The sequence below is a fragment of the Bombyx mori genome, chromosome 21 (assembly GCF_030269925.1).
Source record: "Bombyx mori chromosome 21, ASM3026992v2".
In the NCBI taxonomy this organism is placed as follows: Eukaryota; Metazoa; Arthropoda; class Insecta; order Lepidoptera; family Bombycidae; genus Bombyx; species Bombyx mori.
Genome location: NC_085127.1, coordinates 10,122,380 through 10,146,364, shown reverse-complemented (window position 1 = coordinate 10,146,364; position 23,985 = coordinate 10,122,380). Strand labels below are relative to the sequence as shown.

Below are 23,985 nucleotides of genomic sequence, written 5' to 3'. Positions count from 1 at the left end.
TTACACGACGACGAATGTTGAATTGCTTAAAAATCCATTTTCGGTTACGAAATCTCTTAAAAATGTAAATTATTGCCCTCCCAAGATTCATATTTTGATAAATTTAGGCCGTTTTTTACCGTTTTCGCCAAAAATGACGTTCAGTCAGTAAAATTCCACACGAAACTATACCTAATTGAAAGCCTTTGCAGAAGGCAGAAACTTTGATACTTAAGTTTTTATATCTATTTATATTATTATTTTATTATTTAATATAGTAAAGTCAGCCTCTGACGTCTTTTAATACAACCGACCTTATGCAAGTTGTGTTCACAACCAAAGGGTACATTCAATAGTATATAATTTTTTTCTATTCAAGTTAATGTGTGTAGATTTTATCCAGTTGTGTGACCCTAATAATTTCTTTTTCTTCTGTGAATTCATTTTGTAGACTGTCTTTTCATACGTTTTTAATTATCAGTTTAGCATTGATAGTTTTTTTCACTTCCTTCGTGCCCAAGATCTTCTTTTATGACAAATCTAGGATACTAGAACTTGTCGTGGCGCGAAGGATAATATACTCGATGTAATCGTTTCTAACAGTGCGACTATGCCGATATTCAAATGCCGGTGGAAAATATAGTTTTCTAATGAAATACGTACCTAGATGATAGAGATAGGTACCTAGATGTGCCCCTGGCAGTCTGATATCCATGAGTGACGGACTCACCATCAGGAGGACCAATCCAGGTTTAACGATCTAGCGGCCTTCCTAGTATTAAGTGGTCACCAGAGCCCATATACATACATTCTCGCTCACGACTCGGTCGTGCGCGGACGTGCTTTCCGATCCGTGGCCCGCTTGCGAGCTACGTCTCTGAACTCACAGTTGTGCTCGACAGTTTAGTGACCGTGAATACATTCTCGTTTACGACTCGGTTGTGTGTGAACGTGCCTTCCAATCCGTTGGTCGCTTGCGACCTACGCATCGGAATACACATTTGTGCGTGATAGTGTTGTGACCGTGAATACCCACCTCATACCAACTGTCTTTTTCAAGGCAACCAATCGCTACGATCAGGCTTCCTGTGGCACTCACAGGCTAGCGATTTCCTAACCCTTCCCAAAACAACAGTCTTTTTCAAGACTAGACCCCCGCTCGCGATTCTGCCTGCTGTAGCACAATACAGCCCGAGCGGGTTCCTTTCCTTTTCCCCGCCGATTGCCGTTTTCACGGCATAGGCATTCCCCCCCCCTGCTCCTTGCTGTCCTGCAGCACAGGGGGGTTACAAATCCTATCCGGGGCCTCGCCTTTCGGCGAGTTCAACAAAAGTCCCGGGGCCGCCCCCCCTGGGCAAGAAGGCAGAAGATGAAAGAAGATTGTGATAGTGTCAGTGACAGTGATTTTGTCGGGTTCCTCCGGGAAAGGTACCCGACAATTAGGGCCGAATATCAGGCATATAGGGCCTCTCGTGGCAATCCCTCCCCCCCCGCGTCCGTCGCCGCGTATTTCAAACGTGCCTCGGAGGCACGCCGCGCGCCCCCCGCCGCCGCGTTAAGTTCGAGCGCACGTTCCGACGATGCGGCTCACATAGCGCCTAACGCAACCCCCACCCCCGCGCCCGCGTCGTTTACGTCATCGCGCGCTTCGTCCGTCGCGACCTCGATCGTTTCGAGTTCAGGCTCCGATACCGAATCGGAGATGGATTTCGAATCCGCGTCAAGCCCTCAGCCTGGAACCTCGGATGGGTTCCAAACCGTAACGCGCGGTAAAAAGCGTTCTCGCGCCGTGGAGTCCCGGAGCTCCACGACGAAGCAAACTAAATCCGCGACCGCCTCCCGCCCGCAGGTAGTCGTGACACCGGAGTCGGACTCCGCTCGCCGCGTAACCCCGCCGCCGCGTCCCAAGCCCGCGCCCGCTCCTAAAGTAGCTGCCCCGCCCCCGCTGATACTTCAAGAGAAGACAGCGTGGAATCGCGTGTCTCAGGCCCTTCAGGCCAACAAAATTAATTACACCCATGCGCGTAACGTCGCGCATGGGATTCAGATAAAGGTCGCAACGCCGGGCGACCATAGGGCCCTCTCTTCATACCTCCGAAAGGAGAACATAGGTTTCCACACCTATGCTCTTCAGGAGGACCGCGAGCTCCGCGTAGTGATACGCGGAGTCCCTAAGGAGTTAGACATCGATTACATAAAGGAGGATCTGACCGCTCAGTCCCTCCCGTTAGTTAGTGTGCACCGGATGCACAGTGGGCGGGGCAAGCAGCCCTACAACATGATCCCGGTAGCTCTAGAACCCACCCCGGAGGCCAAAAAGAAGATCGCATGTCTCACGACAATTTGCGGCCTATCCGGGATCTCGATCGAAGCCCCCCATAAGCGTGGCACTCCCGGGCAGTGCTACAGGTGCCAACTCTATGGCCACTCGGCGCGTAATTGCCACGCGCGCCCCCGCTGCGTGAAATGCCTCGGCGATCACGCTACGATAGATTGCGTTAGAGATAGGGAAACCGCGACCGAACCTCCCAGCTGTGTCCTATGCCTTAAGCAAGGGCACCCCGCGAACTACCGTGGATGTCCCAGGGCTCCGCGAAAACGCCCAACCCACCCAGCTCCGCGAACCGTCGGCCCAAAGACTTCGGCACCTTCAGTGCCGAAACCCGCCTTCGTGCCGGCTGCAGTTCCCACGGTCTCGGCGTGGAAAAAGCCGCTGCCGTATACGAAGGCGGGAACGGAAACCGCACCCCCGCCCCCGCTCGTGACACGCCCCGCGCCCCAGCCCCTGCTCGCACCTCGCCCCGCGCCCGCGTTCCGTCCCCCGCAACCCTCTGCCGTCAACGACTTCGCGCTCGTGCGTGACTTCGTCACTGCGGTGAACTTCGACCGTCTGCGATCGTTCGCAGACGCGATACGTAGGTCGGTAACCCCCGAACAGCGGCTCGCGGCCGCATTCGATCACATGGACGTCTACGAGTCCGTGTCGCGTACGTTATAAAAATCTTTACCGGTAACCAATGGCGCAAAAAGGTAGAGAAAAACCGTATTCCCTTACGTTAGCATTCTATAATGCTAACGGACTCGCGCGGCAACGCGATCAAATTTTTGAATTCCTCCGCGATAATCTTGTAGATATTCTATTAGTGCAGGAAACCTGTCTGAAGCCCTCGCGTCGCGACCCGAAAGTCGCGAATTACGTCATGGTTAGGAATGACAGACTCACCGCCTCCAAAGGCGGGACTGCCATTTACTATAGGCGGGCCCTGCACGTTGTCCCTCTCGATACTCCCTCGCTCTCACATATCGAGGCGTCAGTGTGCCGTATCTCGCTGACGGGACACCAGCCGATCGTCATCGCATCCGTTTATCTCCCCCCGGACAAGCCCCTCCTGAGCAGTGACATCGAGTCACTGTTCGGCATGGGAGACTCCGTCATCCTGGCAGGCGATTTAAATTGCCACCACACTAGGTGGAACTGCCATCGTACAAACGTTAACGGTAGGCGTCTCGACGCGTTTATAGACGACCTCACCTTTGAAATAGTCGGTCCCCCAACTCCAACATGTTATCCGTATAACATCGCGCTCCGTCCGAGCACTATAGACCTGGCATTGCTTAGGAACGTAACTCTGCGCTTGCGTTCCATCGAAGCAATGTCAGAGCTCGACTCAGACCACCGACCTGTTGTTATGCAGCTCGGTCGCCCTCACAACCCAGTCACTGTTACGAGGACCATGGTGGATTGGAATAAGCTGGGCACGTGCCTAGCCGACGCCGCTCCGCCAATCCTCCCTTACGGCCCGGATTCGAATCCATCCCCCGAGGACACCGTCGAATCCATAAACATCATTACCGATCACATCTCTTCCGCGATCATTAGATCTTCAAAAGAAGTCGATGTGGAGGACAGCTTCCACCGCATCAGACTGTCCCCCGATCTTAGGAATCTCTTAAGAGTTAGGAACGCGGCAATCCGGGCCTACGATCGTCTTCCCACGCCTTCAAACCGGATTCAGATGCGTCGTCTACAACGCGAAGTCCACTCCCGCTTAAGCGACGCGCGTAACGATAATTGGCATAGTTATTTAGAACAACTCGCGCCCTCCCACCAAGCATACTGGCGACTAGCTAGGACTCTCAAATCCGAAACTACCGCTACTATGCCTCCCCTCGTACGCCCTTCAGGCCAACCACCGGCATTCGATGACGATGACAAGGCTGAGCTGCTGGCCGATGCACTGCAAGAACAGTGCACCACCAGCACTCAACACGCGGACCCCGAACACACCGAGTTAGTCGACAGGGAGGTCGAGCGCAGAGCTTCCCTGCCGCCCTCGGACGCGTTACCCCCCATTACTACTGACGAAGTTAGAGACGCGATCCACAACCTCCAACCTAGGAAGGCACCCGGCTCCGACGGCATCCATAACCGCGCGCTAAAACTCTTGCCAGTCCAACTGATAGCAATGTTGGCTACAATTTTAAATGCCGCTATGACGCACTGCATCTTTCCCGCGGTGTGGAAAGAAGCGAACGTTATCGGTATACATAAGCCGGGCAAACCGACAAACGAAACTTCTAGTTACCGTCCGATTAGTCTCCTCTCGACGATAGGAAAAATTTACGAACGGCTCCTTAGGAAACGCCTCTGGGATTTTGTTACCGCGAACAAAATTCTCATAGACGAACAGTTCGGATTCCGCTCTAAACACTCGTGCGTACAACAAGTGCACCGCCTCACGGAGCACATTCTGATAGGACTAAATAGGCGTAAACAAATCCCGACCGGCGCCCTCTTCTTCGACATCGCGAAGGCGTTCGACAAAGTCTGGCACAACGGTTTAATTTACAAACTGTACAACATGGGAGTGCCAGACAGACTCGTGCTCATCATACGAGACTTCTTGTCGAACCGTTCGTTTCGATATCGAGTAGAGGGAACTCGCTCTCGTCCCCGTCAACTGACTGCCGGAGTCCCGCAAGGCTCCGCGCTCTCCCCGTTATTATTTAGTTTGTATATCAATGATATACCCCGGTCTCCGGAGACCCATCTAGCGCTCTTCGCCGATGACACGGCTATCTACTACTCGTGTAGGAAGATGTCGCTGCTTCATCGGCGACTCCAGATCGCAGTAGCCACCATGGGACAGTGGTTCCGGAAGTGGCGCATCGACATCAACCCCACGAAAAGCGCAGCGGTGCTCTTCAAAAGGGGTCGCCCTCCGAACATCACTTCGAGCATCCCACTCCGTAGTAGGCGCGCAAACACCTCCGCCGTTAGTCCCATCACTCTCTTTGGCCAGCCCATACCGTGGGTCTCGAAGGTCAAATATCTAGGCGTCACCCTCGACAGAGGGATGACATTCCGTCCCCATATAAAAACGGTACGCGACCGCGCCGCGTTTATTCTAGGACGACTCTATCCAATGCTTTGTAGTCGAAGCAAACTGTCCCTCCGCAATAAGGTAACTCTCTACAAAACTTGTATACGCCCCGTCATGACGTATGCAAGCGTAGTGTTCGCTCACTCAGCCCGCACCCACTTGAAATCCCTTCAGGTTATTCAATCACGATTCTGCAGGATAGCCGTCGGAGCACCATGGTTCCTTAGGAATGTGGATCTCCACGATGACCTGGAGCTCGACTCCCTTAGTAAGTATCTACAGTCGGCATCACTGCGCCATTTTGAGAAGGCGGCACGACATGAGAACCCTCTCATCGTAGCCGCTGGAAATTACATACCCGACCCAGTAGACCGAATGGTAAACCGTCGACGTCGCCCAAAGCACGTCATTACGGATCCTCCTGATCCATTAACGGTGCTTTTAGGCACCACAAGCACCGGTCACCGTCCTCGTCGAACCCGTCGCTTGCGACGAAGGGCTCGACGAGCGAACTAACCCATAGACACAGCCCACTGAGTTTCTCGCCGGATCTTCTCAGTGGGTCGCGTTTCCGATCCGGTGGTAGATTCTGCGAAGCACTGCTCTTGCTAGGGTCAGTGTTAGCAACTCTCCGGTTGAGCCCCGCGAGCTCACCTACTAACGTTAGGGTGAAGCTGAAATAGCCTCTCAAGGCTATCAGCAAAGGTAGGGAAAAAAAAAAAAAAAATATACATAACAACACAAATGCCGCCAAACATTTTGAAATATGAGTTCTAAGTGGTAGTTATTACAGTACAGCGGCTGCCCCATCCTTCAAAGCGAAACGCATTACTGCTTCTCGGCAGAAATGGGCAGGTTGGTGGTACCTACCCGTGCGGACTCATGTATTCAGTAATTATGAATTCAGTATTCAGTGTTATGTATTCAGTGTTATGAAGTCGTCGTGGCCTAAAGGATAAGACGTCCGGTGCATTCGTATGTAGCGATGCACCGGTGTTCGAATCCCGCAGGCGGGTACCAATTTTTCTAATGAAATACGTACTTCACAGATATTCATGATTGACTTCCACGATGAAGGAATAACATCGTGTAATAAAAATTAAACCCGCCAAATTTCTGCCGTGAAGCAGTAATGCGTTTCGGTTTGAAGGGTGGGGTAGCCGTTGTAACTATACTGAGACCTTAGAACTTATATCTCAAGGTGGGTGGCGCATTTACATTGTACATGTCTATGGGCTCCAGTAACACCAGGTGGGCTGTGAGCTCGTCCACACATCTAAGCAAAAAAAAAATTCAAATCGAACACACACTAACAACTAGCGCTAAGTGCAATGAAAAAACCAGATATATTTGAAATACGGATATTTATTTATTTATTTTTTTCATAAAAATTCTAAATTCAATAATGTGTTTAAACATGTAACATTTACATATATGCATTTTTATACAAAGATATATGCAATGTTTTAGTGATTTTTTTTATTAATACTAAAACTGGAGCGTAACATTTTGTGATGCGCGTGATACGATCACCGGTTACACTTACCGAACGTTTACAAAGTATTGTCAAAATATGGTGAAGTTCATGTGTCGACGTTTTGACTCGTTGGTAATGAAAAAAAAAATCGGTAAAACTAAAAAAAAAACCGTAAACAAAAAGCCGGTTTTTTAATAACAGTGTTATTGATCATGTTTCCTATTTTGATTTTATTTAAATTTATTTTATGTACGTGTATTATCATCGCCAACGAGTCGTAGTATGATGGTACAATGGAATGTGCGCGTTTTATTGAGAAAAAAAAACCTTTTCTTAAATTCCCGTGTATAATTGTCATGTAATACCCAATCAAAACTGATCGTAATACTGGTATTGGTTCTTAGTTTTTCTTTTGTGTTAACAGTGCGTGAATTATAAAGCGACAAAATCCGATTTCATATCTCAATTAAAACACCTTTGCCTTAATTAAAAAAAACCGGTTTAAAACAACATGATTCAATTTATAATCGATTTTCTCGTTTAATGTTGAAATAATGGATCAGTTATAATTATAGTCTAGTATTTTGACATAAATCTATTCAACGTAGAAATATACGCTTGTATCTTGTCATCGTACCCACATTAAACAGAACTATGTCAATGGCGTATTAAGAAATTTTCATTAAATTTGTCTATGACATATATTAATAAGAATCAGTCAAGTCGGAAATGGAATTATTAAATAAAATTATTATTTATTAAATAGTTAAAGACGAGTAATATTTAACGTATATTATTCAGATTTGGACTATAGATGAACCACATTATCTATCTACAGATATGTAATCCATGATAAACGTTAATTATAATAAAAAATCTAAGTCCCGTAACATTTACTATTGGTATACTATACAACCTGTATACTTTCAATACCACTTTTTGTGACCAACATTAAAAATATCCAAGAATTTCGGGAAAATTCCGCGTGCTTTAAAAAAAAAGATATAGAAATCAAACAATGATAATGAAAGATAAAAACAATTATGTATTATAATACAAGAATTTACGGTGGTATTGAAAATGTACACAAACTTTTAAATAATAATATAATATATAAATAATAATGAGTAACGTACATATTGTGGACTGTGTCTTATGTGTTAGATTTTTTTTAGTTTTCTAAATGTAAAAAATAATAATTAAGTTACTTAATCTATTATCTAAACAATGAACATAAAAAAAGAAAATCATAACAGTTATACATGTATATTGAATTGTATTTTAAACAGTATATTGATAGAGGAGAGCATGAAGTCAACGGGAAATTTACGACAATATCACAATTTTTACTATACAAGAAGATATTGAGAGTACACGCAGAGGCCAAGCTTGTTGAGAAGCGATAGCGAACTGTGATTAACATGACTCATGATTCAATTGTCGGGTATGCAAAAAGGAAATCTTGAAACTGTTACCTTCTTATTACACTCGCGTAATGACGTAACATCCTGTGATGTATACGCCGCGTACGTCACTAAATAAAACCGGAAACGATTTCAAAAAACCAACGTTCATTATGTACCGTATTAGCATTTCAGAATCGTCACATAAATAAAATGGTAAGTGTGGACCACGACAAAATTCAGATCAATCAATACGGGACGCTAAAACAATTTATATAAAAAATGACAAACCTTACATTTTAGAATAACATTTTTTTTTACTATAACTATATTAATTCCATGATACAGAACACATCACCTAAACATGTTTTCGCGATAACCTACAAACCACGCGGTCACCGACAGAAAATAATATATAGAGATACGCATTTATATCATATAGAACATTCATTAACACACTCATATACGATTACCAACTCGACAGAAGCAAATACCAACAAACGTAGGAAATAATTTACATAAGGCCATATATTATTCACTGTACACATATAACGATAAGATGATTAATTAGATAAATAATGCTTTTAATATTTTAAGGATTAAGGATTAATTCATCCGTATTTTACGACAGTTTGGTCCATATCAATATTATTACTTAAATCGCGTATTTGCCGCGTCCGTTGTATTAGGAGTTCCGCAAAAAGTGTGTGTTGTTTAATGTTTTCAACTCAACGAAGGTCGAATTTTAAATGGGATATCCTTCGATTTGGGGATATTTTTTTAACATGGCAACACTGTGTCTAATACAATGTTGAGTGTTCTTTTACCGATCGCCTAATGCAGCGGAACGCCGCGGCGCCCTCAGCCGCCTACGGTCAGTCTTTTCTGCTAATGTTAATGAAATACGAATTTGTGCAAATCATACCCCTAGTCGCGTAACATAATACAATAATTTTATTTACAAAACTCATCTCGAAATCGAGACTACAAATGATATAACGAGCACTGACCGGGAGCCGCCGGAGCGCCGAATGGTTATTGGTACTCTGTTTTATTGGCGTCGTCTCTCTCAGTCGCACTCGTTGTGCGTTGGGTATGTCTATCTCTGTTCCCGAGCCGAAACTCGGGACGTGAGTTCGGGCAGAGCCTTCGAGTGTGAAGTTGAGCGATTTGCTGAATGCTGTGGCCCTTTTGGTTGTCAGTTTTGTTCACGAGGGTCCTTGACCTCCGGCCGGCGCCTCGGCTCTCATCTCCGACTTTAATTTGACGAACTCCCTAGCCACTTCGTCGCTGTGTCTTTGAGAAAGTATCCTTAGGATCGTCCAGCCCGTCTCGTCCATCTTCACCCTTGTGCCGAGCGGTAGCCAGCAGGCACACGAACCCTGCTCATGAAACGAATATTAACTATATTTTAAATATATATTTTTTACAAATTTATTAGTATATTACACCCGTGACCAGCAGATGAAGTAAAGGTAAGTAGGTCTATTTTCATTCCCAAGATTCAAACTATATTCATACCGAATTTCAACAAAATCAGTTCAATGGTTTGAGTTTGAAAATGTAAATAATGGTTGATACGTAATGTTCAATATCTAACCATATTCCAAAATTTGTAAGCAACGACAAATTTTGTATTGAATTCGACGTTTATGAAATAAGTTAATAAAATCAACGAATTAATGAAAAAAAAACTGTCTACATGAAAATTCGTCCCGCAGCAATAGCGAACAAACAGATGGACCGATCGCTCAAAATATGATAGTTCATATTTCACTTTCACTCTTTCATTCGATGTACAGACACACAGATAGAACACACAGTATAGTAATAGAACATACTGTATAGTGATAGAACATACTGTATAGTGATAGAACATACTGTATGGTGATAGAACACACTGTGTAGTTATGGAACACACTGTATAGTGATAGAACACACTGTATAGTGATAGAGCACACTGTATAGTAATAGAGCACACTGTATAGTGATAGAGCACATTGTATAGTGTCAGAACATACTGTATAGTGATAGAGCACCCTGTGTAGTTATAGAACACACTTTATAGTGATATAACACACTATATAGTGATAGAACACACTGTATAGTTATACAACACACTGTATAGTGATAGAGTACACTGTATAGTGGTAGAGCACACTGTATAGTGATAGAACACATTTTGGCGGTACGTCTGTTGTGTGGTACCTGCTCCGCGATGTCGGCGAGCCGCATGACCGCGACGCCGACGAGCCGGTCCTCGCGCGCGAAGCAGTAGTCCCGCACGCAGACGTGCAGCTCGAACAACTCCAGCTGCTCAGTGGCGCTCACCATGCTGGAAGCATATACTTATACTTATTTTACTCATTTTCAAAGTCGAAGTCGTCATTTCGAAGTCGAAGAGGTAATTTCGAAGTCGAAGAGGTCATTTCGAAGTCAAAGAGGTCATTATTTTTAATACGCTTTTTTATTAGCTTCAGACGTATGTATGTTTGTAACGAAATCTTTGAACATGAATTTGACCCCCTTCAAAACTTCGAATTAACTTGAAATTTGGTATACTTATCAAGGACCGATGACAATTCAATATTTAAAAAAATAATTGAAAAAATTGAAATTCAACTAAAAAATTTAATATAAATAATAGTTTAAAAAAACTAACAAAATACGCGTTTTTTTCCTACTGACGCCGAAAGTTTGGTTATCTTCCCGCTGTACAGGGAAGAAAGTGTAACTTTTTCTCCCTAGGTACTGACAAGTGCGCATGCGCGTTAATGTCTACGTCTGCCATTGTTGTGCTCGGGTAATTTGTAATATTGTGTTTAGTGTAAAAGTGAAATAAACAAAAGGCAATAAAATTAAATAGTGAAGTATTAAACAAAGATGAGTTCATCAGACAGTTCTTATTCAATTAGTAGTAGTTTATTGAAAAATTAATAAACAGTTAAATTGTTTTTTTTTATGAGTATAGTTTTTAATTGTTAGTTAGTTTTTAAAGTTATTTTAATTGGTATATTCATCTTTACATCAATCTGATGTTGAAATTTCATTGAACGCTTACTTTACTGTATTGACGATTAGTATTGATAACCATTTAAAAAAAAACAGAATTTTTTCCCAATTGTTTTATTTGTGTAACGCTAAATGGATTTAGAAGAAAGATTTGTGGTTACCAGTACCAATAGATAGTTAATTTTTTTTTTTATTTTGAACACCGTAAGCAGTACTGTTCCCAAATTTAAATTATTGTACGGAATTTTAAACGAAAAAACTTATAAATGCGTTGAAAATTCTCCTATAGAAATATCTAGATGAATATGAAATTGGTCTGTCCTCTGCACGAGTTACTTACAAATGGAAGGTTTCATTGAACTTGGGACTCCAGTTGTTGCTCTTGGATTTGGTGGCGAACTTCCTCTTCTTGTCGGCCAAGTGAGGGCCTATCAGGTTCACCTCTATAAACGGACGGAACATTCCACTCGCGATCACCCACTTGAGATCATTTGCCGCAACCACTGAAATCGCAACACATTTTTGTACTGAATCGAATTTTGCAGAGAATCTTTTGAAGATAAACAAAAATACGTATGACGTCATAGACAACAAAATTAATCAGATTTTTTTAAGGGAGCAAAGTATTCCGTAGCCCTCTTGGCTCAAAGTCAACGGTGAAGCTAGAAAACTGTTCTATGCTCATGCGACATGTAACCTGTGTGTGCTTGGTATTGTGGATTTAAAGCCTCACAATTACATATTCATAAACAAACATGTAAGCATAGATTAGAGGTAAATAAAATGATAGAAAAAATATATCGATCAAGGTTCTAAAGGGTTAAACTAAAAAAAAACGTTCGGAATAACTAAAGTAGTTTTGGGTATTGCACGCACGTTGGCATATATCTATCATTTTATTTTTACAAATTAAATAACCATTTTATTTGTACATCTACTATTATGTTCTTTGATAGAAAATAAGTACCTTTGACAGTGATTTTATGTTCTCCCGTCCCGGGATGTGTGAAGAGGTCCACTTGCAGGGACACTTCGCCGACGCTTCCCTCCTCAGCAACAGCGGCGTCTAAATATTTATCGAAATATACATTAAGTTTGATATTGCCAAGTGAAAAGTTTCATTAGGGTTGGACAGTAAAGTATGCCACCTCATAGTCCATGGTTTTATATACGGAGACTGGAGACCATTGAGAACCATATTGAAACATAAGCTTCATAGTAAAAACATCGTTTTAGAGAATCCTTTAAACAGGAATTCATTATTATATCTTTTGGCTTATAAGAAGGTAAAAATTCTTACCTAAATAAGAAAAATATGTTGTTTATTTATTTATTTGGGTTACATAATGGACAGTCAGGGTTTAAATCGTGTCCTTTATATAATATGAAGCTATATTATATCCAAGGAAAACTTCCAAATTAAGAAGCCATGGTATTTGAGTGTTTTCTTACCATCATTAACTATTTGTAACTTTTTTATTATTCTCACTAAGCCCACGTATATAAGTTTCTATAATGAGATTCTAAAGCAAAAGGCGAAAGGAAAGTATATTATGCAAATTTATTTATTTTTTTATTTTCCCCCAAGATTACCTTGATTCTGCTGGCTGGTAACGAAGGTCCTGATCAACGTGTCAGTCGTCTGCGTGTACAGACTGAGGGCGTATCTCAGCGACTGGAGCTCTGGACTCTTTTCCAAGAAAGTCTTCTTGAGTCCGTTGCCGCCGGCGTGGAAGTACTGCTTGATGGTGTCCAGAGCCGCGTCCAGTACCGCGCATTGCTTCGGCGTTAAGCTCTTCTCGGCTGACAGATGCTGAGGAAAAATATTATTGAAAACGAAGGAAGTTTGGGCTTGACAATGGGCTGTAAGAGTTTAATGGTCGCAAATAATTGGGGAAGCTTTAGCATGTTCGTTCATGTTCCTTCATCGCCTTGAGTTTGGTCATTAGCTTGGAGCATTGGAGCTGTCTTGTATGGTGGACGACATGGACAGTGAGAGTGCTTCTTAGTTCTCCCCTGCATAATGATGTGGCAGAGTCGCGGCAGCCACATGTCTTTATAAGTATTAGTTCCCACCCCCCGTTCCCTTCAGGAATGGGGTTTCATACCCGCTCTTGTCAATATTGTAAATAATAGGGAAAGGGGAAGAAGACACGAGCGAACGAATGCGAAAGATTTAAAAAAAAATGGAGGAGAGTAGCGGCCGTCCGCATGAAGAAAAAAGACGGAGAAAGAAAAATGAAGAGAACAGAAGACGGCGGAAGAAAAAAGAAGTAAATAACGTCCGGTCCAATCCAAATCAAGCCACTGCACTACTCAAGCCTGCAGCTCATCACGCCTGCCTCGATAGGCAAGGAGCTCAAGCCCGGGCAGAGTAACTTCCCTCGAGGCCCGTTCCGCGCCCCCTTAATGGGACGCGACGATCAAACGCAAGGTATAGCAGAAGACATACTTCTTTAGAGATGTCCATGACGCCGGAGAGCGCGTGCTTTACGTCCTGCTTGCCAACGGTGCTCTTGAACAGCTGCGTCATGTCCTCTATCTTTGCGTTCGCCGCTAAATTCTTGGCGTTATTCGTTAAGTTCTTCAACATCATCTGTACAAAATACAACAAGTATTTCAAAAAACGCTTTTGTGTTGTGTTATCATTTTTATTTGCATCGCTTGCAGTCGAATCTGGACCTTAAAGTAAAGCAGTTGCGTTGAAAATTGTGTCTTATTTAATCTACATTAATGCTAAACTACATGTCATTTATGTTTTATAGAAATCTATATCTAATTTTGAAGTATCATTTGTTAATATATTTTTATTGCTAATGTTTAGATTCATATCAAAAAAGTAAGGAGCTATCAGGAGATTACAACTGAAATTCTACAAATTGATTCATGGATTAGGTATAATATATTATGTACTTATGCTCTTTTTTTTTTTTTATTGCTTTGATGGGTGGACGAGCTCACAGCCCACTTGGTGTTAAGTGGTTACTGGAGCCCATAGACATTTACAACGTAAATGCGCCACCCACCTTGAGATATAAGTTCTAAGGTCTCAGTGTAGTTACAACGGCTGCCCTACCCTTCAAACCGAAACGCATTACTGCTTCAGGGCAGAAATAGGCAGGGCGGTGGTACCTACCCGTGCAGACTCACAAGAGGTCCTACCACCAGTAATTACGCAAATTATAATTTTGCGAGTTTGATTTCTATTACACGATGTTATTCCTTCACCGTGGAAGTCAATCGCGAACATTTTGTTAAGTACGTATTTCATTAGAAAAATTGGTACCCACCTGCGGGATTCGATCACCGGTGCATCGCTAGATACGAATGCACCGAACGTCTTATCCTTTAGGCCACGACGACTTCAAAATGTACATTTGACTAAATTAGCATTTCATAGTAATGCAGAAATAAAAAGAAAGATTTTGGAGTCACTCAATGTAATGAACTCTAAATAAAAAGTTTGAGAGCCAAAATTCTTCAAAAAAGTAATTTATTTGCGAATTGCTCTAATTGTCTTAAAATTATGTTTAGCAAGACGTAACTATTTAACTTCAAAGCGTCAATACATATAAACAACCCATCTATACTAATATATAAATCTACAGTGGTTATATCGGATGTTCCGTTATAACTACTGAACCATGCATCCGATTGACGTGAAACTTGGTATCCATATAGGAAATATATGTACTTAATGGATAGGCTAATATTTATATGAGTGTTGGACTCCCTTATAATAATGACAATAAATAATAATGTTCATTTTAAATGCCCAGCGAGTACAGCTAGTTTTTTATATTTTATTGCTGATATTTTAAACAAACCGTTTTATCCGTCATGGGTGGGAGTACGACGGTTTTCTCTAATATCTTCATGACAATCTTCCACAGCTCCTTCAGAAGGCGCTTAAGGACGGTCTTCTCGCAAGACTCCGCGTACATAGTAAGAGAACCGTCCTGTAAATTAAGTTAAGGTCACGAATTGGAGAGTAGAATTGGTAAAAACAATAAATCTTTTTTTTTATTGCCCTTGTAGGCAGACGAGCATAAGGCCCACCTGACGGTGACTGGTTACCATCGCCCATGGACTTCAGTAATGCCAGAGGCAGAGCCAAGCCGCTGCCTACCTATCGCTACCTAATCGCTAAAAGAGAATTTCTGCTTAATATTTTGTAACTGGTTTCTAGGTGGGTTACGGACTCACAAAGGGATTAGGACCGATAGATCTTAGAGTGCCAACTGCACTTATCTTGTTGTCTTGAAACATAAGGTCAAAAATGTTATTTTAATTAAATTACGATTATCTTCGAAATCTAAACGAATAACTGAGATACACGATGGTGGAGCTTACTTCTAAACTGAATTTTAGATATATAATTTACAGTATTTGTTAAATATCTATATATTAATATGTGAAGCAAAAACTTTGTACCCCTTTTTACAACAGATTGCGCGGACGGAGGAGTATGAAATTTCCCACACTTATAGAGAATATAGAGAAGGAGTGCAGAACGTAAATTTTTTTATACTATTTATTTATTGTCAAACTTTTCTTATTGCTTATAAGTCTATGGTCAAACTGTGACAGACTAAATATTGTTTGTCTTTAACATTATTTGTCTAAAGTGTAGTCTTGGCAAATCTGTGATTAAAAAATTATAATAGTCTTTAACAATAGAACCATAATAGTGTACAAACTTATACTTTTAAATAACGATACTTGAATTTCGACTACCGGGGGGACCACTAGTTTTACTTTAAGCGCTGGTGTTGGCGTATTGTTAGCCTGCGCCGATAAGGAGCACTATCTCACTTTTTTATTTATTTATTTCTTAGATGGTTGGATGAGCTCACAGCCCACCTGGTGTTAAGTGGTTACTGGAGCCCATAGACATCTACGACGTAAACGCGCCGCCCACCTTGAGATATAAGTTTTAAGGTCTCAAGTATAGTTACGGCTGCGTTCTGCTACGGTCTGGCGCGAACCTGCGATGCGATAGTCTCATAAGTACAAAGTCGCTTACCAAGATATCCATTAGGGGCCGGAGCACCTCATCAGCCTCCTGGTGCGCGGGGTGCTGTGGGACGCCGGGCGCTCCGCCTCCGCCCACCTTCTGTAGCAGGTCTCCTAGATCCTTCACGCTCGCTGTTATTCTGAACTCCAGGCTAAAAAATCGAATTAAGAATAATTTAGACAACAAAACAAAAAAAAAACAAAAGTTTCCAAAACAGTGCTACCCTACAGAGGTATCCTATATCTATCTCTTACGTACTAAATCCCACGTCCTAATCCTGAATTATTATTATTATTATGTATATGTCTGTCTTTTTCATTAGCGTTGCTTTTTGTTTCATCGAATTTTTCGTCATAGCGGTACTAAACCAGTCATCTTAATTTCAAAGTTTTGCGCTATGACATGTCCTTCTTCAAACGAGGCTTGTGGAGAGTATTAAGCAGTAAGCAGCGGCTTCGCTCTGCCGCTGGCATTGCTGAAGTCCATGGGCGACGGTAACCACTCACCATCAGGTGGGTCATCAGGTATGCTCGTCTGCCTACAAAGGCAATAAAAATATATATTGAAATTTTAATTCATCGTTGATTTTTATCTATTATAGTACTAATAATAGGCGTCATTTTTTACTTTATGGCATTAATAAGGCACATTGAGTAAGTAACGGTTTGCCATGGGTCAAGCTGAGCCCCTGCCTAGCGATAATCACAATTTAAAGTGGCCAACAATACCAATCAATAATAGTAGATTTTCAAAAATATTTATTACAATTTCTAAATTCGGATTTAATTTCGTGCGATTGAAACAGTTTATTTTTTTAGGTTACGTTCCATATAAAACGAACTCAAGATATGGTTTTATGGAATATTTCATGTATATAAAACGAACTCAAGATATGGTTTTATGGAATATTTCATGTATATAAAACGAACTCAAGATATGGTTTTATGTAATTTTTCATGTATATAAAACGAACTCAAGATATGATTTTATGGAATATTTCATGTGTATAAAACGAACTCAAGATATGGTTTTATGGAATATTTCATGTATATAAAACGAACTCAAGATATGGTTTTATGTAATTTTTCATGTATATAAAACGAACTCAAGATATGATTTTATGGAATATTTCATGTGTATAAAACGAACTCAAGATATGGTTTTATGGAATATTTCATGTATATAAAACGAACTCAAGATATGGTTTTATGTAATTTTTCATGTATATAAAACGAACTCAAGATATGATTTTATGGAATATTTCATGTGTATAAAACGAACTCAAGATATGGTTTTATGGAATATTTCATGTATATAAAACGAACTCAAGATATGATTTTATGGAATATTTCATGTGTATAAAACGAACTCAAGATATGATTTTATGGAATATTTCATGTACCTATTAGCGAACATGGATGCGAGTTCGTCCAGCGTGCTGTTGAGGCGCTGCTGCAAGTCGTGGAGGATGTCGGCCGCGTCGCGCTCCAGCTTGGTGCCGCCCATCGCCTCGAACATCTTCTCTAGCTGCACTCGCAGCTGCTGAATGTTGTTCATGAGGATGCAGGCCTGCTCGCAAAGAATAGCATTACAGTATAAGGTTTTGAGTTAGGTAATGTAGAATTAATCTGACAGAAATTCAACAATCTTTGGCTATCAATTTTTTGTATAGCGTTTACATTAATATTCGCAACGTTATTTTTCTAAAAACAAATCTTCTGTTTGTTAACTGATTTTTATAGTTGTCAATGAGCTTTAGTGTTGTAAATGTTACCAATGATCAAAAAAAAAATTTTTTTTTCAATATGTTAAATTGAACAACAACAAAAACTGAAAAAGTAATACTACATACTACTAGTAATAATAATAATCAGTGACTATGATCCAATTTCCGTTGTAAGGCAAACTCCACCAGTATGTAAAAAGATTTGACTAATATATTTTTTTTTTATTGCTTAGATGGGTGGACGAATTCACAGCCCCCCTGGTGTTAAGTGGTTACTGGAGCCCATAGACATCCACAACGTAAATGCGCCACCCACCTTGAGATATAAGTTCTAAGGTCTCAGTATAGTTACAACGGCTGCCCCACCCTTCAAGCCGAAACGCATTACTGCTTAACGGCAGAAATAGGCAGGGTGGCGGTACCCACCCGCGCGGACTCACAAGAGGTCCCACCACCAGTAAAAATATTTTTGCTCTGACAATAAAATGGAAAAGATTATGACTGATATCTACGCACTATTTGTATGTGTTTATTTTATTGTTTTAATTTCATCATTCTAACGTGCTAAGGCGAACCGATCGTAATCCATAAACAAAATAATCTCAAAGCTGTAACTCAAAATTAAACTATAACTTACAACCCGTTCTTCTTTCAGATGCTCTGGGAATTCTTTCTTAACGATATCCGAATACGCGACCAGCACCTTCACTATGGTCTTGGCGAAACGTTTCATGTACCGTTTCCATATTTCAGGGTCGGGACACTCCAGCTTCGAGACCACGTCGAAGCATTGCGTCAGTTGCGTGAACACGTCGACCACTGAGTTGCTGAAGAGCGCGTGCTCGCTGGACTTTTGGAACTGAATAATATATAAAATCATTTATTTGGTTTCTAATAGAAAATCAGATATAGGTACCAAACTAATTATAGAAACTAATTATAGTTCTAAACTAATTATAGGTGGGTGGCGCATTTACGTCGTAAATATCTATGGTCTCCAGTAACCACTTAACACCAGGTGGGCTGTGAGCTCGTACCCTCACCTAGCAATAAAAAAAAAAAAAGGATCCATTTTATGAAAATTTTTTAGTGCAACATCTATACGTGAAGCCTAAACTTTGTACCCTTTTTTACGAAAATTGCGCGGACGGAGAAGTATAAAATTTCTCACACTTATAGAGAATATAGAGATGAAGTGTAGAGTACTAATATTTTTTTAATTCTGTATAAAAAAATCATTAAATCAATAAAGAAAACATACATACACTACCGTGTATTTGACACAACACATATACATACACATATGCTTTGTGTTTATTGTCAAACTTTTGTTATTGTTAAAAGTCTGTGGTCAAATTGAGAATAGATTAATATTGTTTGTTTTTAATATTATTTGTATATAGTGTAGTCTTGGCAAAATCTGTGAGTATAGAAGTACAATAAATCGTTTTTGACAAAAGAACAATAATAATGTCCAAACTTATAATTTCAATTAATTATAGTCGAATTTCGACTACAGAGGGTCCACTAGTTAAGTCAATTTCACAAAGATACAAAAAAAATGTGGATTAAAGTATACAAATTGAATAGCTTGAAACCCGAAAGAACACCCAATTAAACATAAATAATTCTGAAAATGCTTTTAATCAATTAATTGAATTGTATTCGTAACTCACCCCATCACGTTTATCTCTGTTGAATGCTCCGTTCAAATATTCTAAGGACACGTCGTCGTTTTCATTCAGCCACTGCATCACGAAGGGTTCGAACCACGCCGGATACTCCGGCACAGCGCCACAGTACGGCGGGACGTCTTTCACGTAGTTCGTATGCAGCCATTTTACCTATTATATGATAATATTGGTTCTTTAGATGAAGTAAAGAGTATAGTCGGCATATTATAGTCGAACAGCCAAAAATATAGAGTACTAGCCGTACTCGTCCGCTTCGCTGGGCATTTAAAATTAACATTATTATTTATTGTCATTACTATTAGAGAGTCCATATCAATATTAGCCAAAAAAAAAAAAAAACATTAAGTACATGTATTTTCTACATGGATACCAAGTTTCAAGTCAATCGGATGCACGGTTCAGTAGTTATAGCGGAACATCCATAAAATCCACTGTAGATTTATATATTACTATAAATTGGAAATCTTTAGGGAAAGCTTTTGTCAAGAGAGCTTCGAAAACCAAAACACTGAACGCCGAACGTAATAGTTAATTATAAGTTAGATTTCAATTTAAGGTGAATTATATTGTTGAGTAAAACAGCAATAAAGGCTTATTTCATTTTTTTTTTTTATAATGTTGTTTCTTTATAACTCCAACAACGCAATTACGTAGTTTAACATGTTTTCCTATGTGTTTTTTTTAATGATCTACCTAATCACGAAATCAAAATAATAAGGTAAGTAAAATAATAAGACTTGAACAGTTTGCTTTTATTTGCTTTTTTATTATATTTATTTCCCACATCTATGCTACTGTACTCTTTTCGTAACTAAGGAAGGTTTCAATATACTTTTTTTTTAAACCTAATTTTTTTTTTTTCGCCACCCCAAATAGATGGTTTGTAGTTTCTCGTCTAATTGAGTTTCATGCGCGAAATAATGTAACTATTAGTATTTTTAAAATTTAAAACATACTTTGAAGTGGAGATTCATGTAGGCGGAAGACTTGCAGAGCCTGTGTTGTTCATGTTCCTCCAGAGCGTACTTCATATCCACTGCGAATAACGACCACATTGTGGCTGCGGACAGCTGCAAAAGACAACGTAATACTGTAAGTAACACGTTAACGCTGATCAGTATCTTCAGATCTTCTATCAGATCTTGACGATTCCCATTCTCGAACTTATGATCTATTGCATAATATCGTTCAATAATATATCGTACAGAATACGGTCGTATTTTGAGAGAGTAGGAGACATCAGAAATAGATTTTCTACCTTTTTCGAATGCAGCCTTAGAACAGAGCAAAAATCTTTTTTATTTCTGGTAATTTTCAGGTTCTCCAATCATAATTTTTTTGTTGAAATTGACAAAGACCTAAGCGGCCTTTGTTACATGTCATAAAGCTTACTTTGAATGATATTTAGTTCGTTTTGTTGTGGTATGCAAATATTAGTGTTGTTAGATTTTTTTTTTTTTTTTTTTTTTTTTTTTTTTATGATTGAAAGTTTACTGGTGGCCCGAAGGCCTTTCCAGTTTCACCAGGACAGGTGGGCGAGCAAAGGCTCAGCCAAGAGGGGTGGGATTTGCTAACAACTGCCCGAGCGCCCCCGAAGGAGACCTAACAACTCAAGAGCAATTGTTTCGCGAATGAATCTACTACCGGATCGGAATCGCGACCCGCTGAGAAGATCCGGCGAGAAACTCAGCGGGCTGATGCATGGGTTAGGTTGCACGTCGACCTCTTTGTCGAGTTCGACGAGTACGGTTACCGGGGTCCCTAAGCCTGCCCCTAGTATTAGAGCTGAAGGCATCTAATGCAAAGGTTATTGGATCTGATGGATCCGTAAGGACGTGTCTAGGGCGTCGACGGTGACTGGCTCCTGCATGATCAGGATTCGGGGAGTAGTCAGCGGCGGCAATGATAAGGCGATTATCATGACGCATAGCCTTATCGAAGTATCGTTCCGACGCTGACTTCATGTATTTCCGAATTGATTCGAGGCCCAGGTCGTCGTGTAGGTCAACGTTCCTCACGAACCACGGAGCCCCGACAGCTAACCTGCAAAAGCGGGATTGTAGGGATTGGAGGGTGTCTATGTGTGTGCGGGCCGCGTGAGCGAACACCACACTCGCGTAAGTCATGACGGGCCTTATGCAAGTTTTGTAAAGTGTCACCTTGTTCCGAAGGGACATTTTACTCCGCTTACAGATCATGGGGTAGAGTCTACCGAGAATAAACGCAGCACGGTCACGGACTGATTTTATATGCGGGCGGAATGTCATCGATGCATCCAGGGTAACGCCCAGGTACTTGACCTTCCTGGCCCAGGGTATGGGTTGTCTAAAGAGAGTAATCGGGGGTGTGAGATTCCTCCTCCTAATCCGGGAGGAAATCCGTGTGGAGCTTCCCCTCTGAAATAGCACCGCAGTACTTTTCGCTGGGTTGATGTCTATGCGCCATTTTCGGAACCACTGTCCTAGGGCTAGGGCTGCGCTCTGAAGCTTCTTCGCGATTAGGGACTTATTTCTACTAGAATAGTAAACAGTCGTGTCGTCGGCGAATAAAGCTAAATGGGTCGGCGGCGACCGGGGAATATCGTTGACGAATAAGCTAAATAGGAGGGGTGAGAGGACAGAGCCTTGCGGGACTCCAGCTGTGAGAGGTCGTGGGGAGGAGCGGGTTCCCTCGACTCGATATCGAAAAGAGCGGTTCGACAAGAAGTCCCGTATGATGAGCACGAGACTATCCGGCACGCCCATGTTGAATAGTTTGAAAATCAAACCATTGTGCCAGACTTTGTCGAACGCTTTTGCGACGTCGAAGAAGAGAGCTCCCGTGTATAACGGTTTTGGTCGATTAAGCCCCACAAGAATGTGCTCCGTGAGGCGGTGCACCTGTTGAACGCATGAGTGATTTGTACGGAATCCGAATTGTTCATCGATAAGAATGCCCTTGGATGAGACGAAGTCTCTGAGGCGTTTGTAGAGCAGACGCTCATACAGTTTGCCTAGAGACATGAGGAGGCTAATCGGGCGGTAGCTCGTCGGATGATTTTTTGGTTTACCGGGTTTATGTATGCCGATAACGTCCGCTTCTTTCCACACCGCGGGAAAGATACAGTTCGCCATAGCGGCATTGAAAATAGATGCCAACATCACGATGAGTTGGACGGGTAGAAGTTTAATAACGCGGTTGGATATACCGTCGGAACCGGGAGCCTTGCGAGGACGTAGGTGTTGTTAGAACTGGCCTTCTTAGTATATGTAACCATCATAAGTTTATATTAAGAAGAATAGTTGTTGCCTAGCAACAATAAGTTGGTCGTATAATTTTATGTAAAGAATAAAAAAGTCAGTATGTACATCCGAAGAACTATGTTTCATTATTTAACATAATTACCACAAGTGTATTAGTATAATCAGAGAAAGATATCTTAGTCGCTCTGAAAAAAAAACCTTAAAAAAAATATATTTTTTTCTTCAAAGATTAAACCGTATCAAGAGATTCCTATCTGAAGATTAAAAACAGTACCTGTCCAATATTGAGCTCCTGCGGGAACTGGTTCAGTACGGGAGCGTAGCTATTTCGGTCTTCTTCTATAACAGACACTATGAGAGCTATTAATTTGTGCCAGAAATCGACAGAGTCTAACTGTGGTCCGTGGTCAGCTGGGTCACGCTTTGCTTCATTGGGGTCTACCTGTAAGTCGTTTCAACAACACAAAAATTTATAATATATTCACTTTTATACTATAGATGTAGTAAGTAGGGCGCGTGGGATAACGAACAGAGTACTAATGAGTTATAGTCTAGTTTGGTCTTGTTTATAGTTTTCAAGTTTTAAAAAAAATCTAAATCAGTACTATAGGCTATCTTGCAAGCGATCTCTTTCAGGCAGCCGTTAAATATAAAACAATGAAATCAATTGTTATCATGTATTTACTTTTCTTCTTATTGTTATTATAACTAGTCAGGTCATAAGTATTGTCACACAGTAAAAACTTTTCTTTTAGAATGCTGGCCACAAAAAACTTTATTGAATTCGAATTTCGAATTGTTCATGAAAATAAAAATGTATACTTTTAAGAATTTTACTCATTTTTAAATATGGAGTGGACGCTTAAAGAAGACCGCGTTGCAGTTATTGCGTTGCATCGTTGCGGTTACGCGCTAATTCAAATTTTTAACATACTGAAAAATTTGAATATAACCAAAAGGTTCGTTTATCGTACCATCAAACGATACAATGAAGACTCTAGTGTAGATGACAGGTCAATAAGTGGTCGCCCTCGGTATGTTAGGACTCTAG

The 23,985-nt window shown here is 41.2% G+C and overlaps 1 protein-coding gene across 8 annotated transcripts in view; it reads right to left on the bottom strand.

Moving 5' to 3' along the window:
* Positions 1 to 6,710: 6,710 nt before the first annotated feature.
* Positions 6,711 to 23,985, bottom strand: part of LOC101743696 (protein unc-13 homolog B) — a 374,291-nt gene continuing 357,016 nt past the window's right edge. For 4 of the 8 annotated variants that reach the window (XM_062674747.1, XM_062674744.1, XM_062674743.1 and 1 more), the window contains 12 exons: positions 23,209 to 23,376; positions 20,649 to 20,762; positions 19,675 to 19,842; positions 18,636 to 18,857; positions 17,675 to 17,841; positions 16,282 to 16,423; positions 15,083 to 15,214; positions 13,708 to 13,851; positions 12,849 to 13,068; positions 12,223 to 12,321; positions 11,596 to 11,758; positions 6,711 to 10,578 (listed from right to left, as the gene is read on the bottom strand). In XM_062674747.1, coding sequence (XP_062530731.1) covers positions 10,254 to 10,578; positions 11,596 to 11,758; positions 12,223 to 12,321; positions 12,849 to 13,068; positions 13,708 to 13,851; positions 15,083 to 15,214; positions 16,282 to 16,423; positions 17,675 to 17,841; positions 18,636 to 18,857; positions 19,675 to 19,842; positions 20,649 to 20,762; positions 23,209 to 23,376 — 2,064 coding nt within the window. In that variant the 3' untranslated portion in view covers positions 6,711 to 10,253. The remainder of the gene's footprint in view (positions 10,579 to 11,595; positions 11,759 to 12,222; positions 12,322 to 12,848; positions 13,069 to 13,707; positions 13,852 to 15,082; positions 15,215 to 16,281; positions 16,424 to 17,674; positions 17,842 to 18,635; positions 18,858 to 19,674; positions 19,843 to 20,648; positions 20,763 to 23,208; positions 23,377 to 23,985) is intronic. The other 4 variants (XM_021350236.3, XM_021350234.3, XM_062674746.1 and 1 more) reach the window with 2 other exon arrangements.